This window comes from Callithrix jacchus, chromosome 19, assembly GCF_049354715.1.
Source record: "Callithrix jacchus isolate 240 chromosome 19, calJac240_pri, whole genome shotgun sequence".
Lineage (NCBI taxonomy): Eukaryota > Metazoa > Chordata > Mammalia > Primates > Cebidae > Callithrix > Callithrix jacchus.
Window position 1 is genome coordinate 9,114,736 of NC_133520.1, and position 22,588 is coordinate 9,137,323.

The window sequence follows — 22,588 nt, forward strand, 5'->3', positions numbered from 1 at the left end:
ACACTAATGCTACTTTTCAGCTGGCTGCATTTCCTCTTAAGCTTTAGAGTTGTTAACACATATCACTGGATTTGTGTATATGTCTATTTGCATTGGGCAGAGGTGGATTGCTAGGGTATGGTGTAGCAATAAGCATGCAAGGAACACTCACTGTGTTTTTACATCCCATTGAGACTAGAAGGTGCACGGGAGCTGCACTGGTCATGTCTTACACCTCTAAGTATTGAACATACACAGTAGTAGAAACTGTATTTCTCAATTTCATGGAGATAACATTTTAAAACTCGTTATCTCAGGAGCTGTTTGATTTTTAGGCCCACAACTGGTTTTAAGATTACTGAGGTGGTTGGATCCAGAAACTAAGGCCACGAGAGTAGAAGCAGTGGAAGATGGGGTAGAAGGAGAGTAGAAGATAGGGTAGCAGTGTTTACTGATGAGGAAAGTGTTTCTAGATGTCGTCTCTCCGGTTGGATATTGCTTACGTAGTGAGTGTTTTAAACCACACCTGATAGCCAATTCTGGAGGAGAATAGGAGGGAATCTTTCTGAATGAGACACTTACTAAACCCAGGTGGAGACAGATCTGAGATTGAAGAAAGAGCTTTATGTCACATGTTTCTTCTTGCTCAAGAATGGCGTGTATAACATGTTTATTGTGCAAATGGGAATTCACTTTTTGAATCTAGGTTTGCAGTTCTCTTAAAAGTCAGTCTAATCCTGTTCTATTTTTGTTTCTTCTTTAAATGTTGGAACATGGTAATTATTTATTTTTGCATAAATCAAGAAAATACAGATTTAAAACACAAGGGAAGAAAAAGCAATGAAAGTCTTTTGTGTTTTAGGTGACCGGAAAGAGAAGATGAAAACTCAAATTCAGCAGATGATGGATGTCTCTCGGGTATAATCCTTTTTTAGAGTCCCATAAGTGCCTGTGAATGCTTTTACTGTGTCTCACTTATATGAATACTTCTGTCTTCTGTAATTTTTAGACACAGACTGCAATATCGGTAGTTGAAGAGGATCTAAACCTTTTACGATCTAAGCTAAGAGCCGCCAGGTCCACTAAATGTAACCTGGAAGGTAGGTTGCTTCTTGAGAAGAAATTGCTGTATATCGGAAAGATGCGAAATTGCATTAGACAGATGAAGAGTGGTTTCCTGCTTTCATACTTCTCATTCCTCTCCGCACCAAACCCCCAACCAAGTTCTCAAGTTCTTGTGCACACACATAGAGCTCAAATGTTTTACCCTTTGCAGACCAGATAAAGAAATTGGAAGATGACCGCAAGTCACTACAATCTGCCAAAAATGGACTGGAAGATGAGAACAGAACCCTGAGGCAGAAAGTGGAGATTCTGAGTGAACTGTATCAGCAGAAGGAGATGGCTTTGCAAAAGTAAGGTTTTCATTTACTGTTCACTGTCATGTGACTAAATAAAGGTGTACTAATATAGACAGTGTTATCTTTTTTAGGATTATTTATCCTTCTTTCCATCTCTAATTAGTACAAATTTGTCTTTCTTCCTATCTGCTTTGTTTCTCATAACCTGCCTTTTTCTTTCCTTCCTAACCAGTTGTCAGAAACTGTTGCCTGTAGCTCATGTAAGAGGGAGCATTTGACTGGGACTGACAGTTCCTGCTGTGGAAGTGCTTCTCTTTTGAAGATCTGTCCACGCCTTTTCTGTGGCTCCACCACTTATTTCACTTTCCTTTCTTTGTGGTCAATTACGTAATTTCCTTTAAAAAGTCTGAGTGATTTGTACGACATGTTTTAGTAGAATAAAAACTTCAAAAAAGGACATTTTACTTACTAAAGGTACATTAAGTTTTGGACTTCACAGAGTCAAATATTCAGACTAAACATAATTGTGGCAAAGATGAGGAGTGTTGAATATAGAACTATTTGGTGTATATATTTAGATACTAATCTTCTGAAATGCACATCTCAAATTTTGAGCTAGGTATCTTTTGAAAACTATTTTTATAATTCAAGTTTTTTCTCCACAAAAACATCTGAATTCTCTAAAAATAGGTTGTCTGTGGCAGTTACTATTTGTGTTTGCTCTTATATTTTACTCTATGGTGTAGATGGCAGTGTGTGAGAAGACCTCTCTTGCTAAGCAAACTTAACCTTTTAAAATGCTTAGTCTGCTACTGCCGTATGCCATTAAACATTAAAACTATACCATTAACTTTTTCTCTAATTCTTTGCTCACCAAGCAGCCAGTCCCTTTAGATTTTCCAGATTTTGCTCAGGCCAGCTCTAAATGCCTGTCCTGCTTCAGAGAGACATTCCTCATTTCATTACTTTTTTAAAAAGAGCACTTCTCTGCCTCCAATAGTAATGTGAATTATTTAAATGGAAACTTTTTCTTCATGATCCAGTTAACCCATTTATGTGCCACAATATTCATTCAGTCTCCATTCGTGGTTTGTACTCTGCTGTCCACCCCTAAAGTCACTGCGTATGTTCAGGCCCTTGTCATCTTTTATGCCAGTCCCCTAGCTAATCACCTCTCTTATCTTCAGTCTCTCTTATACATCTGCTTCCAAATTCTGATTGTCTCTATAGCTGCATGAGTGAACTTTCTAAAATACAAGTCTGTCCGTGTCATTATGTGCTTAAAATCTATCAAGTATGCTCCATTCCCTTGAGGGTCAACTCCATAGTTCTTAACAGAGGCCACTTTCCCCTCAGCTATCCCTGAGCTGCCTCTCCAGGTATACTTCCTGCGGTTTCTTCTGATGCTTCTTGAACTGTAGACACTCAACAGTTCCTCCATGCCACTCTAAACGTCTTTGTCTTTCTGTATGCTGTTTTTTCTGCAGTAAAAATGTCCTTCATTGTTTCTGCCTGGCAGTCACCTACCTACTCACATGTTCATGCTCCTAAAAATCTTTCTTGGAGTGAGTAGCATAAATAAATAGGTAGCTACACAGACTGAGCCTCATTTGCTTCTTAAATATAATTCCTAAAATATATTTGAGTTTAAATCTACATATTGGTATCTTCCGTTTATTTGATGGCCTGTTCTGTGTTCCTTTTTTTTTTTTTTTGAATTATTAGAGTATTTTAAGTTCTTCTGCTCTTCTCTATTTAAGTTTCGTGGTTACAGATTGTTCTAGTTTTCTTGTTGTCTTTACCTTAAAGGCCACAGTATGTATCCTGGACTTATTACAAAGTCTGACATAAGGGAGTTACCTTTCTTTTTGTGTGTGTGTGTGAGACAGGGTCTCTCTCTGTCGGCAGGCTGGAGTGCAGTGGCACGATGTCGGCTTACTGCAACTTCTGCCTCCTGGGTTCAAGTGATTCTCCTGCCTCAAGTAGCTGGGACTACAGGCACCCGCCACCATGCCTGGCTAATTTTTGTATTTTTAATAGAGATGTATTTTGTTTCAGAGACGGGGTTTCACCATGTTGGCCAGGATGGTCTCAATCTCTTGACCTCATGATCCGCCCACCTCAGCTTCCCAAAGTGCTGGGACTACAGGCATGAACCACCACACCAGGCACCAGGCCGAGGAGTTACCTCTTTCTGGGCTTTAACTTCCTCCTGACTTAAATGTTACTGTGGTAATGTATTGAAATGCTCTCTGTAGCTCAGACTCCACAGAATGTTTTGTGTTTTACAGTGCTATCCTGCTGATCCTCAATTTACATACATATTTATAGTTAGTATCACACTTTATTCTCCTGCATCTCCAGTCTTCCATTTGCCATCACTGTCATTCTATTTGAAGAATATACTTTAATTCAGGTTCAGTGAGTTCATTTTTGTATGAAAATGTCTTTATTTTGACTCTATTTTAAAAGGATCTTTTTTTTTTGAGACAGAGTTTTGCTCTTGTTGCCCAGGCTGGAGTGCAACAGTGCTATCCCTGCTCATTGCAACCTCAGCCTCCCAAGTTCAAGTGATTCTCCTGCCTCAGCCTCCCAAGTAGCTGGGATTACAGGCATGCACCACCATGCCCAGCTAATTTCATTTTGTTTTTTTTCTTTTTCTTTTTTAGTGGAGATGGGGTTTCTCCATGTTGGTCAGACTGGTCTCGAACTCCTGACCTCAGGCGATCCACCTGCCTCGGGCTCCCAAAGTGCTGGGATTACAGGTGTGAGCCACTGTGCCCAGCCTTAAAAGGATCTTTCTACTGGTTATGGAATTTTCATAGTTGTTTAATACCGGCACTTTAAAGATAACCAGTTATCTTCTGGTTTTAAAGTTTCTTTGAGGAATCTATTATCATTCTTATTTTCTCTTTTTCAAATACATCATGCCTTCCCTAGCGGCCTTTAGTCATTTTTCTTTTTGGTTTTTCAGCAATTTTGTTGGGAGGTGCCTCATGTAGGGTTTTGTCATCACCCCTCCACCCCCACCCCCCTGCTTTTTCTTTTGCATTTATGCTGCTTGAGGTTATAAACCTCTCTTGAAATTGGGGCCTCTTTTTTCACATATTAATTCCATTTCATTCTCTCTTGTCCTGAGAATCCCATTAAACATACTAGGATCCCTCATCCCTACCCCTTGCCCAGTGCTCCTATATCCTGAATTTGCTTCATTCTGGATGTTTTCTGACTGGCTTCCCGTGTGCTAAAATGTCACCTCAGTTATCTAATCTGCTGAAATCATTAATTGAGTTCTTTTTGGTTTCACTTACTATTTTTCACTTTTATAGTTTCTGATCCTCTGCTGAAATTCATAATCTTGACTTTTACTTCCTTCCATATATAAGGCACAATTGCTTTAAAATCTGTGGTAATCCTATTATGTGGATCCCTTATGAGTCTGTTTCTCTTGTCTTTTAGATTGCAGTCACATTGTCTTGTCTTATGGAATGCCTGGTTGGTTTTGATGGGGTGGTAAACATTGTTTATGAAAATTGTAGGGGAAATTTGAGGTCTCGGATGATGTTACCATCCTACAGAAAAGATCTGAGATTACCTCTAGCAGGTGGTGGTCACTTTATTCCAGTTAGCAATTAAGTTCATTGAAAAACGGCTTAGTCTGTTTAAAGGACATTATATTGCCTGTTCAGTACTCCAAGTGTGCAGCTCTTTTCTGGTCTCAACCCAAAGCCTAGGGCTTTTTCTCAGGGACCTTCTCATTGTGAGCCCTGAACTCCACCTCTTGTTTCTCTGAACCCAGGGATCTGTTGAAAGTTCTTCTCAACCTTCATATATGTCTGGCTTATTTTTAATGTGTGGATGAACCTGGGGGACAATGGCTTAAAATGCCAGACTTCCTTGTAATTCTGTGGTTTTTCCTACTGGATTTTCTTCACTGCCTTATTAGCTTTCTGATGCCTTCAAGCACATTCTTTCTATTTTTGTCCATATGTTCTTATCTTCAGTGTTTGCAGACTAACTCATCCGTTATTGGAAGCAGAATTCTCTTGAATCTTTCTCTAAGACTTGTTTTGTCTACATCCCCTCCTAAGCCAGAGTCAGGGAGGGATTGTTCTATTCTTATACCCACCTTTTATACATTCAATTGTGAGCTCTTTTAGTGCAGAGGTGGTACTTACCATACCCAAAGCTTTATCTTAGCCTCTTATAAGGTAACTAGTATATTATAACCACTCACAAAATATTGCTGAAATATTAAATGCGCAGTTATGAAGGAATACATCAACTTTTCTCTTTGTTGTTATTAACCTTTTTTACTATAGCTCCATTTCTGTTTCCAATTTATAGAAAAGTTTCAAGTATCTTTTGTATCAGAACTATGAGTAAAGAAGTACAAGGGTAACTGCAAGTAGCACTTTTAAACCATTAAATGTTGCTGCCTTTACGGTCTGTGTTACAGTATGTTGACGTCTTGAGCTTGACAATTATCAGGTTAAAACCAGTTTTCAGTGCATAGCACCCTGATTACGGGAGAGTTGGATTCTTTTTCTATTCAACAGACATTGGCAATACTCAGATTTGTCTCTCTGCTTAATCATGATTCCTTTGAAATAGGTAGGGGAGCTCCGTATCTGAAGTGTGAAAATGTTCTGTGGTTAACTGTACAGTTAGAAGGCATGTTCTGAAAAGCCCTTTCGTTGGCTGTCTTTATCATGGTACCAGTCTAGGATTGAGAAACAGCGCATAAGAAAGTTAATTAGTGGTTTTTCCATGGTTTAAAATAAGAGAAGTAATTATCCCCTGTTTTAACTGTGGGGAAAGCTTAACTGTGTCCTGGCTTTCTACATTGAAGAAAAGTGAGCATTCATCATTTCAACACAAGTCTTTCCCATGGGACACACAGGGTTTTACATTTACTTACTAGTGACGAAAAAGTTACGAGACATTAGAAAATGCAGGTGATGTATCAACAGGCCGCAGTTGGATTTTCATCCTAAAGGACACTTTGAATTCCTTCCTATGACTTTGTATAGTCTGTGCATTTTTAAGAATAGGATAGGAAGTGACATTTTAGTAGAGCATTCAGACAGAATGCCAGGAGGAAAAGAGAAATACTTTCACTGACAACCGGTTTTATCGTAGGAAATTAAGTCAAGAAGAGTATGAGCGGCAAGAACGAGAGCAGAGGCTATCAGCCGCTGATGAAAAGGCAGTTTTGGCTGCAGAGGAAGTAAAAACTTACAAGTAAGTTCACCCTCTAAGACGGTGTCACTGGCTAATGAAACTAGTTTTTTTTTTTTTTAGCCCAAAAGTGTAAATAAATGGTCAGAGGACATGAATACATAAACTCACACAAAAGAAAAACTAAATTTTAAGTTAACAAATGGAAAAATACTAACAAATACCCAGTGCTGGCAAAACTGTAAGGGAACTTGGTTCACGCAAACAGCTCTGGGGATAGTGGGCGGGGAGGGGGGCAGTTTGTTGTGTGATGTATCAAAAGCCATTAAAGTGATTTTGCCATTTGATAGACCCAGTAATTCTACCTTTGGGAAATTTTTTTATTATATAATTAAAGGACGAAAAAAGGAAAAAAGGGTTTATAGTGGATGATAACAGGATTATTTGAGAAACATTTAGGAACAGTTGAAGTAGCTCTATTAGGGTGCAGTTGTTAGGGTAAGTGTTAACATCGTCACATTGTTTGGGTTTTATTCGGTTGTGCCTTAACTCATAAAGCCAAGTGTAATTTTTAGGCGGAGAATTGAAGAATTGGAGGATGAATTACAGAAAACAGAGCGGTTATTTAAAAACCAGGTAATGATTCTAGTCTCCTATTTAGTGCCCAGAATTCTTTGATAATTAATGCAGGCGATTAGAATGAATCTGTAAGCATATTTTGTGATGTATTATCTTTTTTAGATCGCCACCCATGAGAAGAAAGTTCATGAAAACTGGGTAAGATTTCTTTTTTCTTTCCTGTATTTGGTGCATAGTCTCCTAGAACTTAATTTGAATATATTTCTTCCGTAGCTCAAAGCTCGTGCTGCAGAAAGAGCTATAGCCGAAGAGAAAAGGGAAGCTACCAACTTGAGACACAAGTATGTGATTTGGATGCCTGTGTTTTCAGTGTTATCTCTGAAGGAATTGGTTTCTGTTTCATATTTAAGTCTTTCTTAAATACTCTTTCTCTATATTCAAGATTATTGGAATTAACACAAAAGATGGCAACGCTGCAGGAAGAACCTGTGATTGTAAAACCAATGCCGGGAAGACCAAATACACAAACCCCTCCCCGGAGAGGTAAGGGAGCACCTTGTGAAGGGCAACAATCTGTTTGTGGTGTAAAATGTATGTAAATGACTTTTGTTTGTGTTTAATGGTTATGATACCCTAGGAATAATCTCAAGAACTTAAGAAAAAAAGGCTGTCTTAAAATGGTAACAAGACGCTGTCATCTTTAGGTCCTCTGAGCCAGAATGGCTCTTTTGGCTTTTTCCTTTTTATTTGAGGATTCTAATGCAAACAACACCTTAGAATTTGGGTCTGTCCAGTATAAAAAAGGAAATTTCTTAATTTGTCTTGGTGGATAAGTATTCAACTGCAAGGTTTGTTTTAGAACAAAAAGCATTTATTATTTCCATTAAGGTCCTTTTATTGTTTGTTTTTAATTGTTTTACTATGAAGTGTAAAAAAATTTATACTTTATCTTTAAAGTTCTGTGGGATTCCTCTCCCAAATACAGCTGACCCTTGAACAAACACAGGTTTGATTTGTGCAGGTCTGCTTATATGCAGAGGTTTTTCAAAAAATACCTTGGGAAATTTTTTGGAACTTTGCAATAATTTGAAAGAGCTTGCAGATGAACCACACAGCCTAGAAATATTTTTTAAAAAATTTTGGTATGTCATGAATGCATAAAATATATGTAGATACTAGTCTATTTTATCATATACTATTGTAAAATATACAAAAATTTATTTTAAAAAGTTTATCAACACGTGCGCAAACACAGATATACATGACACCATTCACAATTGGGAGAAAGTAAACACATGTAAAGACACAGTATTAAATCATAAATGCATCAAGTTAGCTGTAGTATACACTGTACTGTAATAATTTGATCGCCACCTCCTGTTGCTATGGCGGTGAGCTCAAGTGTGGCGAGTATCCGCTTTAAACACGTGTCTGTTAATCTCCATGTAAACATAATCTTTCACAGTTGTTGTGTATTTTTTATGTTTAGTGCAATAACATAAACCTGGAATAACACCACGTGGCCCATATGAAATGCCGCTAGTGATGCCGGAATTATTCTCAAGAAGCAAAGTCATGACATCACTAGAAAAGCTGAATTGCTTTGATATAGACCAAACACTGGAGTGTGCAGCAGCAGTTATCTGTCATTTCTGTCACGAGTCCTCTTGTAAACAGATCCTGTACACTTACAGTATAGACAAATACAGTACAGTATTGTGCATACATTTCCTCCTAGGATTTCAGTAACATTTTCTTTAGCTTACTCTACTAAGGTAAGAATACAGTATACAATATATATATACAGAATATGTGTTAATCAACTGTTTATGTTACTGGTAAGGCTTGTGGTCAGTAGTAGGCTATTTATTAGTAGCTAGGCTTTGGGGAGTCAAAAGTTACACGTGGGTTTTTCACTGCACAGGGGATCAGCACACCTAACCCCTGCATTGTTCAAGAATCAACTGTATTTGCCTTAGTAACTTCATAGTTTATGAGGCATACATGTTTCCACTTCTCATTACTATAGTGTGAAATGCTGTTGAGTCTATTGTGAATCCTAAATATGTCTACACTAGTAAGATACGGAAGTCAGATTACATATACACTGAACAACAATCACAATGTAGAATACTGTATATAGAAGTCCATAGCTTGAAGTATAGACCAGAGCCATGAATGTGCAGGTTTATTGTTCTTTCAGTGCAAGGCATTGCTTATTTTAATTCTTTAAGTCCGTGCATAAATGATAAATGATTTGCCTTCATGAGTATCGGGAGACCCGTTTTTAATGTTGCTTTCCAGATAGACTTGAACCCTAACCTGTCTACAATTTGTTATTTCTTCTGAAAAATACATACAAGGGCTCTGTTATTTCTTTCACAAGGTTCTGTGGACGGGCCTCTGACTCATCCTCGATGGTCAGCTGAGGCATCTGGGAAACCGTTTCCTTCTGGTAAGGGAGCAAGAGTGTTTAAAGAGTCTAAAACCATGCAGGAAGTGGGGAGAGGATTTTTTTTATCGTCCTCTTAGAGTACACAAGTCAGGATAAGCCTATGTCAATTCTCTGGTCTCTGACAGATCCAGGACCTGGTACAGCTGCCATGATGAAAAACAGCTCAAGAGGCCCTTCCCCTACCCGGATGATGGACGAAAGCAAGGTAAATGCACCCATTTTGAATATTTATTTCAAGAACATGTAGCTTTTCCTACAACTCTCTTTGCTTCATCTCCTATTTGTGTGTTCTATTTGTACTATCTCATTTATTTTTCTAAAAAAGCAAACTGTTCTCCAAGAGCCTGAAGTCCGCTCCATTCCCAACATTACATCTTCAGCTGAGCATCCAGTAGCAGTAAGTACTTAGAAGTGTGGACTGAACTGGGCTATAAATTGCCTGGCGATATTGATCGTACTTTTGTCCTCGACTTGGGAGTGTTGCTGAAGTCTGACTGATTTGTTGGCCTTTTCTCCCTCTCCTGTTTGATTAGACATTTAACCTGTGTAGAGCATTTGCTGTAACTGTAATTAACTTAAACAAAAGTGCAAAGTCCCCACTCTTCTGCATTTCAGGGTTTAATGCTCTTATGCAAAGTAAATTCATTGTAAGTTGTGTAATTCATTGTTATGTCTTCCTTTGGAAATGTGCTGTTTAAGAATATCTCCAATTGTATACTAGGCAAAACCTATTTTGAATGATCTGAAATTACAGATTGATAACAGAAGAATGTTTGTTGGAAGTGAAGTACTGAGTAGTGGAAGTCTCTAATTACCCATTGGGCCAGTTCTCAGCAGTGGCCTTAAACAGCGTTCACATAAGCGTATTCTCTTGTAACTTGTGTAGCTGTTAAGGCTGGTAAGTCCTCTAGTCAGCCCTCACCATGCTTCTCTGTATTGAAATCAAAGTACATTTATTTTAATGATTGAGAGTTTCCAAACCACTTTCCCATAGGGAATGACTAGTCAGTGTCTTGTAGTAGACAGTATTACTAGTGAATGAATGTATTTAGAGTGTGCCGGTGTCATTTGTGTATATAACATTGTTTCTCTTGGAAAATGCTTTGGAGTTCCAGCACATGACTCGAGGAATACACATCTCTTGAGAAATCTTTTTGTCCAAGGGCAGCTTGGATAAGAGCCAAGACCCCTCTGAAGTAGAAGACTTCAAAGAGAGTAGAGACTACTTTGTTAGAGAGGAGAAGTAGAGGTGGAAAGAACATGGCCTTGGAGTCAAACCTGGCATTGAATTCCATCCCAGCTTCTTACATGCTTGTGACTGTCAGCAAATTATCTAATACTCTCTGTGCCTGTGTTCCCGCATATTTAGAACAAGATGGTCCTATTAGAGATTTAGAGATAGGAGAATTTGAGTTAACATACGTAAGGCCTGTTGAAGGTACTGTGAATAATGCTGTTACATGGTAGAGAATGGATTTTTCATTCCCTTTTATTCTCCGCATTCTACATATGGAAATTATTCTGACGGGAGGGAGGGATGTGCAGAGGGAGCGCCTGCCGTAGAGACAGTATTAGTCAGGAATGACTTCCCTTTATAACCTTTGCTTGCCCTTCCATTGCAGATATAAGCAATAATACGATTATAGCAAAAGTGTTCACTCCTGTGACATACTTTTAACCTTTCTAAGCTGTCAGTGGGAACCAATGAGAGTGGTAGTTGTTGCACTGATTCTGCTCTTTGGACAAGTGCCTGACATGTGCTTCATTGGGTTTTAGTTGTTACTGGTGCTGGTACTTTTGTCTGTCACACCAGAGCATTTCAAAACTTCAATTGCTTCTACTCTGCAGGCTAATACGACTCCAAAAGGGCCCCCTCCTTTCCCAGGAGTCCCTCTTATGGGCACCCCCATGGGAGGCCCTGTACCACCACCCATTCGATATGGACCACCACCTCAGCTCTGTGGACCTTGTGGACCTTTTTGGCCTCGGCGAATTCCTCCACCCTTTGGTAAGATGATCTGAACAGTAGTAACTGACTGTAAAGCATGGTCATCTTCTCTCTATCCCTTGCTAAAACAACTGCAATTGCTGGGCTTTGCAATGCAGCGACGAAGCTGACTGAGTACATCGTAACTTCTCCCCAAGTTTCTTAAGACACAAAGGGGGCTGCATAATGTCCTTTATTAGATGGGCAATAATTGTCTCTAATAGAACAGGGAAAGGGGCTATTTATAGAAAGCCAGAAATATTCAGCACATGTTTTTTGAATATCTCTGGCTGTGTACTAGGTTCTGCAATGGATAGCAAGGTAGATAAAACACATCCCCTAATTAAGATGTCCTGTAGGTCACAGATATACACAGTCTACAACATAAAGCTTCTAATCACCCGCAACAGAAGCATAAGCAGTGGGTGACAGAATATTAGAGAGGGAAAGATAAAACCCTCAACCCTCACCTTGGGGAATACAAAGGAGGGAGATAGGAAAGAGAAGGAAGATTTTAACTGCTGTCTAATGAATGCTGCTGATTTAATTAGATGAAGCTGGAAGACCTTTTCCAGCAGGGCCAGCACCTGGATTATCATGGCATGTATTAGGCACATGTTGAGCTACTACATAAATTCTTAATATACAGTAGTAAACAATGGAATTTATCAAAATGTTGGTTGCAATGAAGCCACATTTAGTCTTTCTTCTTGTTATGGTATATAGTACTTTCAAGTACAAATCTATGTCAATATAAAGATGACAGGCCAGGCACAGTGGCTCATGCCTGTAATTCCAGCACTTTGGGAGGCTGAGGCACATGGATCCCTTGAGCCTAGGAGTTTGAGACTAGCCTGGGCAACGTGGTGAAACCCTGTCTTTTCAAAAAATACAAAAATTAGGTGGGTGTGGTGGTTTGCACCTGTTGTCCCAGCTACTCGGAGTCTGAGGGGGGAGGATCGATTGAGCCCAGGAGATTGAGGCTGCAGTGAGCCATGATCACTTCACTCCAGTCCAGCCTGACTGACAGGCAAGACTCTGCCTCCAGAAACAAGGGATGACAGAATATATTAACGTACCTGGCATCGTCTTAATTTATTCGAAGGAATTTACTCTACATAATTTTTGTTTTCCAGGCCCTGGTATGCGTCCACCATTAGGCTTAAGGGAATTTGCCCCAAGAAGACGGGACGTGCCACTCCACCCTCGGGCATTTATACCAGGACAGGCACCCTTTAGACCTTTAGGTCCTCTTGCCCCAAGAGAGTACTTTATTCCTGGTACCCGATTACCACCCCCAGCCCATGTTCCCCAGGATTACCCACCACCACCTGCCGCAAGAGACTTACTACCGCCAGGCTCTGTAGATGAGCCTCCTCCTGCCTCTCAGCACTAGTCAGGACTGTGCATTATTCATGACCAGAAAGGACTTCAAAATCCAAGTGTATTTTAAAAGATCTGTTAGAACTAAGCTGCCTTGGCAGTGTGCATTTTTGAGCCAAACACTTCATAAATGTCATTCCTTCCCTAAATAAAAATCACCTTTTAAGCTATAGCGTCCTTACTACTTTGAAATGTGCAATAAAGAATACTTGTGTTTTAGCTAATGTGGCAAAATTTATTTAGAATGTCATGAAAAATACTAACATTTTCTGTGGAAATGCTTTAAGAACATGTATTTCCATCATCCTGTTTGTAGTGTACACCAGCTGAATACGGAGCCATGGTGTTTATAAGCATTTTTGTTTTTTTTTTTAAACTATCTGGTCCCAAAGACTGTTACGCTAAAAATGTTTACTAAAAGATCACTAAACTTTCTCTCCCCTCTTGCTGAAGTTCTTTGTAGTAATCGCTCATAAAAAGTTGTTTATTAATATTTCACAAATGTCTGTTGATTCACTGGACTCTTAGGAGGCTTGTGCCATTTGGAAAACATGTAAACTCAGTCTCCCAGAACTGAAGATGGTGGCTGGCAGCACACTTCCGGCCGCTCCCCTCAGACACCTGTGAAGTCTGCAAGTGATGTCTTTTTATTTCAAAGAAGTGAGTGGGTTCCCACTTGTGCAGCATTCACATGCCTGCTTTATGGCACTTACTGTCTATTTGAGAATGGTTTTCAGAGAGTGAATTTACATTAGTAGCAAGAGGTGTTTGACCTGATGTTCTGTCGCTTTCACCATTCCTGTAGAAAGGGCGCACAACAGAAAAGTGAAAACGATGTGTCATAAAAGTACTAAAATCTTTTTAAGATTTTAAAATGTGTGGTCTCTTATCTTTCCCATACCTTGCCACTGATTTTTCAAGGAATACAATAAAAGGATTGGAAAAGTCTAATGCCATGAGAAAGAATGATGTAGGGCTGTGATGCTTACACCATGCCCTAGGTCAGCAACCAAGGGTTGAAATTAATTCTTTTTTGGGGGGGAAAGGGGGGGTGACAGATTCCAAAATTAATATTTAAACATTGGTGCTTTCATTTAAAAATCATTAACTATCTGGAATTGCACCATACTTAAAAGTCTTATCCATTGCTACACAGTGTCTTTAAAACAATGTTTCTTTAAAAACTATGTTTCTAAGAACTCTTCAGACATTTTAATTACAATAGTAATAGCGCTCCTTTTAAGGAGTTTAAGATTTAGATTAGGATCATAAAAGGCTGACACTTTCCTTAATTGCTAGGCTATATTCTTCCATTCTTTAAAGCCCTATGATGTAACATTTTTGAAACTTAGTGTATGACTTGTCACTGTTTTGATATTTAATCAATTAATACCTTATATAAAGGAGCCAAAGCTTTGACATGAAACAAAATTTTCTCTTTATACTAAAAGACTGAAGATAGTTTAGAAAGATAAGGACCTTTGAAAGAAGACAACTCTTTCACAGTTCATAAGGAATATATGAATTCTTCAGGAAAAGAGAATTCAGTCTGTATTTCTTCTCATTTAATATCAAGAATAGAAATAAAGAGGAAAACTCCATAGAGGGCATAGGCCACTTTTAACCATGTAAAATAAGATTAAGTCACAAATACAGCTTTTGAGTTTACCTGTCAATCTCTTTAGAACACAAAACAATGGTGAAGTTAATAGTTTCTAATTATTATTACTACTTATTTTTAGACAAAGTTTCTCTCTTGTTGCTCAGGCTGGAGTGCAATGGCATGATCTCACTCACCTCAACCTCTGCATCCAGGTTCAAGTGATACCCCTGCCTCAGCCCCCTGAGTTGCTGGGATTACAGGCATACAGCACCACGCCCGGCTAAATTTTTTTTTGTATTTTTAGTAGAGATGCAGTTTCTCCATGTTGGTCAGGCCGGTCTCGCACTCCCAACCTCAGGTGATCTGCCCACTTCGGCCTCCCAAAGTGCTGGGATTACAGGCGTGAGCCACCACGCCCTGGCCTTGGAAGCTGCGTAATAATGAGACTTTGCATGTTTTTGCCTATTAGTGATTCACTAACTACCTAGACTAGGTTTTATTCATTTTATTTTGGGACAAATACAGGAATCTTGGCTTGCTCTTCTGGATGCCAATTTTGAGGTACATTAGGAAGCCAGGTACATAAGAGACATGCAAAATTGAAGACAGAAAGTTACCTGGGATCTTACCAAGTTTGGTTTGTTTGTTCAGACAAGGTCTTGCTCTGTCACCCAGGCTGGAGTGCAGTGGCATGATCACAGCTCACTGCAACCTTGACTTCCTGGGCTCAAGTGAGCCTCCCATCTTAGCCTCCTGAGTAGCTGGAACCACAGGTGTGTGCCACCTGCCCAGCTAATTTTTGTATTTTTAGTAGAGATGGGGTTTCATAATGTTGCCCAGGCTGGTCTCAAATTCCTGAGCTTGGGCCGGGCATGGTGGCTCAAGCCTGTAATCCCAGCACTTTGGGAGGGTGAGGTGGGTGGATCATGAGGTCAAGAGATCAAGACCATCCTGGTCAACATGGTGAAACCCCGTCTCTACTAAAAATACAAAAAATTAGTTGGGCATGGTGGCGCGTGCCTGTAGTCCCAGCTACTTGGGAGGCTGAGGCAGGAGAATTGCTTGAACCCGGGAGGCGGAGGTTGCAGTGTGCCGAGATCACGCCATTGCACTCCAGCCTGGGTAACAAGAGTGAAACTCCGTCTCAAAAAAAAAAATTCCTGAGCTCAAGCAATTAGCCTTCCCAGGCCTCCCAAAATGCTTGGATTACAGACATGGGCCACCATGCCAGCCCTTACCAAGTTTAAATTGTATTTGTTTACTTATATTTTCTTATTTTGTTGTTTACTTATATATTTGTCTTGTTGGATGGAATTATAAGGTTTAGAGTGAATTTCTTAGTCTTGATTCTGTGGGCCAACAGACTGTTTATTATGATTTCGCTTCTTTTCCATTTGCTGAGGAGTATTTTACTTCTGATTATGTGATTGATTTTAGAGTAAGTGCCACGTGGTGATGAGAAGAATGTATATTCCATTGTTTTGTGGTCAAGAGTTCTTTAGGTATCTACCAGGCCCATTTGATCCAGTGCTGAGTTCAGATCCTAAATATCTTTGTTAATTTTCTGTCTTGATGCTCTAATATTGTCAGTGGGGTATTGGTCTCCCACTGTTACTGAGTGGGAGTCTAAGTGTCTTTGAAGGTCTCTAAGAACTTGTCTTAGGAATCTGGGTGCTCCTGTGTTGAGTGCATATATATTTAGGATAGTTAGCTCTTCTTGCTGAATTGAACCCTTTTCCGTTATATAATGCCCTTCTTTGTCCTTTTTGATCTTTGTTGGTTTAAAGTCTATGTTGTCAGAAATTAGGATTACGGCCCCTGGTTTTTTCTTTTTTTTCCATTTGCTTGGCAGATTTTCCCTCATCTTTTTATTTTGAGCCTGTCTGTGTCACTGCATGTGAGATGGGTCTCTTGAAGACTGCCTCCCAATCGATCTTGGTTTTTAGCAAGTTTGCCACACTGTGTCTTTTAATTGGGCCATTTAGCCCATTTACATTTAAGGTTAGTATTGCTTTGTGTGGATTTGATCCCGTCATCATGATGTTAGCTCTCTATTTTGCGGACTTGTTTATATGATTGCTTTGTAGTGTCATTGGTCTGTGTACTTCAGTGTGTTATGTGTGGATTTGATCCTGTCATCGTGATGTTAGCTCTCTATTTTGCAGACTTGTTTATATGATGCTTTGTAGTGTCATTGGTCTGTGTACTTCAGTGTGTTATGTGTGGATTTGATCCTGTCATCGTGATGTTAGCTCTCTATTTTGCGGACTTGTTTATATGATGCTTTATACTGTCATTGGTCTGTGTACTTCAGTGTGTTCTGCAATGGCTGGTAATGGTTTTTCCTCTCTATATTGAGTACTTTCTTCAGGAGCTCTTATACGGCAGGTCTGGTGGTAACAAATTCACTCAGCATTTGCTTGTCTGAAAAGGATCTTATTTCTACTTCATTTATGGAGCTTAGTTTGGCCAAATGTAAAATTCTGAGTTGGAATTTCTTTTCTTTAAAAATGTTGCAGGCTGGGTGTGGTGGCTCATGCCTGTAATGCCAGCACTTTGTGAGGTCAAGGTGAGCGGATCGTGAGGTCAGGAGATCAAGACCATCCTGGCTGGGCATGGTGGAGGGCATCTATAATCCCGGCTACTCAGGAGGCTCTGACAGGGGAATCACTTTAACCCAGGAGACGGAGGTTGCAGTGAGCTGAAATAGTGCCACTGCACTCCAGCCTAGCGACAGAGCAGGATTCCAGCTCAAAAAAAAAAAGGAGATCGGGCGTGGTGGCTCAGGCCTATAATCCCAGCACTTTGGGAGGCTGAAGCGGGTGGATCACGAGGTCAAGCGATCGAGACCATCCTGCCATCCTGGTCAACGAGGTGAAACCCTGTCTTTACTAAAAATACAAAAATTAGCTGGGCATGGTGGTGTGTGCCTGTAGTCCCAGCTACTTGGGAGGCTGAGGCAGGAGAATTGCTTGAACCCAGGAGGCAGAGGTTGCGGTGAGCCGAGATTGTGCCATTGCACTCCAGTCTGGGTAACAACAGCAAAACTCCATCTCAAAAAAAAAAAAGTTGAATATTGGCCCCCAGTCTCTTCTGGCTTGTAGGGTTTCCGCTGCAAAGTCCACTGTTAGTCTCATGGGCCATGTTGCCCAGACTGGTATTGAACTCCTGGATTCAAATGATCCAACCATGTTGGCCTCCCAAAGTATTGGGATTACAGGTGTGAGCCATTGTGCCTGGCCAATATTACGAAGTTTCATAAAGGTTCCAACACAGTTTCCTATGCATCACAGATAGGTGCTAACTAAATATCGTTGAGTAATCAAATGCTATATAATACAGAAGAGGAAGGTGAGATTTAAAAACAAAATTCTTTTTTTTTTTTTTTTGGACGAAGTCTCACTTTGTCGCCCAGGTGGGAGTGCAAAGACATGATCTTGGCTCACTGCAAACTCCACCACCCAGGTTCAAGCAATTCTCCTGCCTCAGCCTTCTGAGTGCCTAGGACTACAGGCACAGGCCACCATGCCCAGCTAATTTTTTTGTATTTTAGTAGAGATGGGATTTCACTGTGTTGCCCAGGCTGGTCTCAAACTGCTGAGCTCAGGCAATATGCCCACCTCGGCCTCCAAAAGTGCTAGGATTACAAGCATGAGCCACCACACCCAGCCCAAAATGCTTTTCATAAATACTGTATCCTACCACATAATGCACTAGGGATACAGAGAATCCTGTAATCATTTATTTTGTTTTCGCTCTTGTTACCCAGGCTGGAGTACAATGGCACGATATCAGCTCATCGCAACCTCCGCCTCCTGGGTTCAAGCAATTCTCCTGCCTCAGCCTCCCAAGTAGCTGGGACTACAGGCGTGTGCCACCATGCCCAGCTAATTTTTGTATTTTTAGTAGAGATGGGGTTTCACCTTGTTGACCAAGATGGTCTCGATCTCTTGACCTTGTGATCTACCCGCCTCGGCCTCCCAAAGTGCTGGGATTATAGGCATGAGCCACCACGCCCGGCAATCCTGTAATGATTTATTCAACAAATGAATAACCAAATAATCTGTTTTTGAACACCTCCAGTGATTGAAACTTAATATTGCCCAAGACAGCCCCGCTGTTCTAAACTATTATTATTATTCGATACACCTCTGCTTTTCTACACCTCTATTTGCTGTATCTCTGAGGCTATACAGAGGTCTCAAATTCCTGAGCTCAAGCCATTAGCCTGGGATCCTCCATGAATCTCTCATATATTTCAGGCCATCATGTCTTGCATGTCTTTTCTCTCTAGGCCAGATGTTTCCAACCCTTTTAGTAGTTCTTCAGATTATAGTTTTAATCCATTCCAGCTGCCTTCTTTCAAATATATACCTGTTCATCAGTGTGTCTTTTAAAATGTAGTACTCAAAACTGAACAAAATGTTCTGGGTGTGATGAGATCAGGACAAAGTAGAGGAAGAAATATTGTCACTTTTATTCTGCCCATTACACTTCTATCAACACACAGCACATTAGATTTTTACAGCCACATTAAACTGTTGACCTGTGGGCCAGGCGTGGTGGCTCATACCTGTAATCCCAGCACTTTGGGAGGCCGAGGCGGGTGGATCACGAGGTCAACAGATCGAGACCATCCTGGTCAACATGGTGAAACCCCATCTCTACTCAAAATACAAAAATTAGCTGGGCACAGTGGCACGTGCCTGTAATCCCCGCTACTCAGGAGTCTGAGGCAGGAGAATTGCTTGAACCCACGAGGCGGAGGTTGCGGTGAGCCGAGATCGCGCCATTGCACTCCAGCCTGGGTAACAAGAGCGAAACTCTGTCTCAAAATTAAAAAAAGACCAAAAAGGATGTACTGTAGTACACAAACAGAAGCCCACTTTCAGGATAGCATGACTTAAAGCAGAAAGTCTTAGGCCTTAGAGTTACCATCTTGTTGGATGCTTTTACTAGTTCCAATTATTTTTTAGTTACGTTGGATTTTCTAGGTAAATATTGTTTTCTTCCTATCCAAAATTTACATGACCTATATCTTCTCTCTTCCACTGGCTAGAACTTCCAGAATAATGTTAAAGGAGAGCAATAATAATGTTAGATAAGAGCGTATTTGTTTTGTTATTGACTGGAGTGGGAATGCCGCTAATGTTGCATTATCAAGAATAGTGTCCGTATGCCGGGTACGGTGGCTCACACCTGTAATCCCAGCACTTTGGGAGGCTGAGGCAGGTGGATCACCTGAGGTCAGGAGTTCAAGACTGGCCTGGCAAACATGGTGAAACTGCGTCTTTTTACTAAAAATACAAAATTAGCCTGGTATAGTGGTGCATGCCTGTAGCCCTAGCTACTTGGCAGTCTGAGGCAGGAGAATCGCTTGAACCCAGGAGGGAGAGGTTGCAGTGAGCCTAGATCACACCATTGCACTCCAGCCTGGATGATAAAAGCAAAACTCCAACTCCAAAAAAAAAAAAAAAAAAAAAAAGAATAGTGTTCGCTTGGTTGGCTATAATGGCTCATGCCTGTAATGTCAGCCCTTTGGGAGGCCCAGGTGGGAAGATCACTTGAGACCAGGAGTTTGAAGGTACAGTGAGCTATGATTGCACCACTGTACTACAGCCTGGGTGACAGAGAAAACCCTTTCTCTGAAAATAAAAGTAAAAAAAGTATAGTGTTTGCTGCTGGGTTGTTTTTTTTTTGAGACGGAGTTTCGCTCGTTACCCAGGCTGGAGTGCAATGGTGCATTCTCGGCTCACCGCAACCTTCGCCTCCTGGGTTCAAACGATTCTCCTGTCTCAGCCTCCCAAGTAGCTGGGATTACAGGCATGTGCCACCATGCCTGGCTAATTTTTTTTGTCTTTAGTAGAGACGGGGTTTCACTATGTTGGCCAGGATGGTCTCGATCTCTTGACCTCGTGATCCACCCACTTCGGCCTCCCAAAGTGCTGGGATTACAGGCGTGAGCCACTGCTCCTGGCAGCTGCTTGTTTCTTATATATTCTTAGGTTAACAGGACTCTTAAAAATCAAGAATGGGTGTTGGATTTTCATACCTTATTATTGTGTACATAAATAGGAGATACAGAGATGAAAGGCAAAGTCCCTGTCCTCAAGAAGCCTTTTATTTTTGAGACAGAGTCTCACTCCGTTGCCCAGGCTGGAGTGCACTGGCATGATCTTGGCTCACTGCAACCTCTGCCTCCCTGGTTCAAGACATTGTCCTTCCTCAGCCTCCTGAGTAGCTGGGATTACAGGTGTCCACCACCATGCCTGGATACCTTTTGTATTGTTAGTGGAGACGGAATTTCCACATGTTGGCAAGGCTAGTCTCAAACTTCCAACCTCAGGTGATCCACCTGCCTCAGCCTCTCAAGGTGTTGGGATTACAGATGGGAGCCACTGCAACTGACCTTTTTTTTTCTTTTTTTTTTTAGGCAGAGCAGGCTGTAGTGCAGTGACACGAATATAGCTCACTGCAGTATCAATCTCCTGGGCTCAAGCGATCTTCCCACCTCCTACTTTCCCCCAAGTAGCTAGGACTATAGGCATGTGCACCATGCCTAGCAAATTTTTATTTTCTGTAGGTACAGGGTCTTCCTATGTTGCCCATGTTGGTCTTGAACTCCTGGACTCAACTGATACTCCTACCTCAATCACTCAAAGTAGTGGAATTACAGGCATGAGCCACCATGCCTGACCAAGGAGCCTACAGACTTTGTTACCTAGACTTTGGGAGGCCAAGGCAGGTGGATCACCTAAGGTCAGGAGTGCAAGATCAGCCTGGCCAACACGGTGAAATCCCCTCTCTACTAAAAATACAAAAATTAGCTTGGCAGGCATGGTGGCGCACGCCTGCAATTCCAGTTACTCAGGAGGCTGAGGCAGGAGAATCACTAGAACACAGGAGGCGGAGGTTGCAGTGAGCTGAGATTCAGCCACTGCACTCCAGCCTGGGCAAGAGAGTGAGACTTTGTCTCAAAAACAAAACAAAACAAGGTAAATAAAAATTGCTACATTGTGAGATATATGTAGCAACAGAAATATTTTCATATTAAAAACATCTTGTGGCCAGGTATGGTGGCTGACACCTGTAATCCCAGAACTTTAGGAGGCTGAGGCAGGTGGATCACTTGAGGTCAGGAGTTTGAGACCAGCCTGGCCAACATGGTGAAACCCCATCTGTACTAACAATACAAAAATTAGCTGGGCATGGCGGTGTATACCTGTTAATACAGCTACTCAGGAGGCTGAGGCAGGAGAATCACCTGAACCCAGGAGGCAGAGATTTCAGTGACCCAAGATCGCATCACTGCACTCCAGCCTGAGTGACAGAGTAATACTCTATCAGAAAAAAACAGAAAAGAAAAATACTGGAAATGAGAGCAAAAATAAAGTTTGCAAAGTACAAATAGCTCAGAGGATGGAAGATGATTATCCATGGGAGGGAGGGAGGGAAGACAGAATGGTAAAGAAAGCTTTGGCTAAAAGATGGCATATTTGGCTGGGCACAATAATATGCCTGTAATCCTGTATGCCTGTAATCATACCTGTAATCCTCGCACTGTGGGAAACCGAGGTGAGAGGATCACTTAAGGCCAGAAGTTTTTTGTTGTTTGTTTGTTTGTTTCACCAGGAACACGTGCATTTTATTGAACGCCATTGTAGAAAAGTGTGTGGGGATTAAGGGCTGATACAGGACTCCACTCGACAGGGCAAGGAATGGAAGGTGGAGTACATGGGAAACAAGTCACGGGCAGAGCCCCTGGCCTGGATGATTCCTCTTGATCTATCAATAGGCTTGCAAGATCAGTATTGGGATGATGATAAGCAGAATGGTCATGATGATGCCCCAAATCAGGGCCCAGATGTTCAGGCACTCGGCGGTGGAGGCGTAGGCCTGGGCCCCGATCAGGTCACCAACCATCTTCCTGTTCCTAGACTTCACGGAGTGGGCAAACACTGTGAAGCCCAGGCAGCAGGAGTTCATGAAGAGGGTGTTGAACAGGGACCAGATGATGTGGTTGGGCACGGACGGACAGGGGAGCAGGGTTGTGGGGCACC

At 41.1% G+C, this 22,588-nt stretch overlaps 1 protein-coding gene across 9 annotated transcripts in view; it reads left to right on the forward strand.

Annotated features, from left to right (window-relative positions):
- The window catches only part of LOC100408904 (transport and Golgi organization protein 1 homolog), a 56,512-nt gene extending 43,368 nt beyond the window's left edge, over positions 1 to 13,144 (forward strand). For 7 of the 9 annotated variants that reach the window (XM_078356535.1, XM_035280832.3, XM_078356540.1 and 4 more), the window contains 13 exons: positions 842 to 897; positions 989 to 1,079; positions 1,256 to 1,394; positions 6,483 to 6,584; positions 7,097 to 7,157; positions 7,263 to 7,298; positions 7,374 to 7,441; positions 7,543 to 7,643; positions 9,487 to 9,555; positions 9,681 to 9,760; positions 9,881 to 9,952; positions 11,404 to 11,563; positions 12,679 to 13,144. In XM_078356535.1, coding sequence (XP_078212661.1) covers positions 842 to 897; positions 989 to 1,079; positions 1,256 to 1,394; positions 6,483 to 6,584; positions 7,097 to 7,157; positions 7,263 to 7,298; positions 7,374 to 7,441; positions 7,543 to 7,643; positions 9,487 to 9,555; positions 9,681 to 9,760; positions 9,881 to 9,952; positions 11,404 to 11,563; positions 12,679 to 12,938 — 1,295 coding nt within the window. In that variant the 3' untranslated portion in view covers positions 12,939 to 13,144. Of the gene's footprint in view, positions 1 to 841; positions 898 to 988; positions 1,080 to 1,255; positions 1,395 to 6,482; positions 6,585 to 7,096; positions 7,158 to 7,262; positions 7,299 to 7,373; positions 7,442 to 7,542; positions 7,644 to 7,804; positions 8,229 to 9,486; positions 9,556 to 9,680; positions 9,761 to 9,880; positions 9,953 to 11,403; positions 11,564 to 12,678 lie in introns of those variants that run through there. The other 2 variants (XM_054248162.2, XM_035280837.3) reach the window with 2 other exon arrangements.
- Positions 13,145 to 22,588: the final 9,444 nt, after the last annotated feature.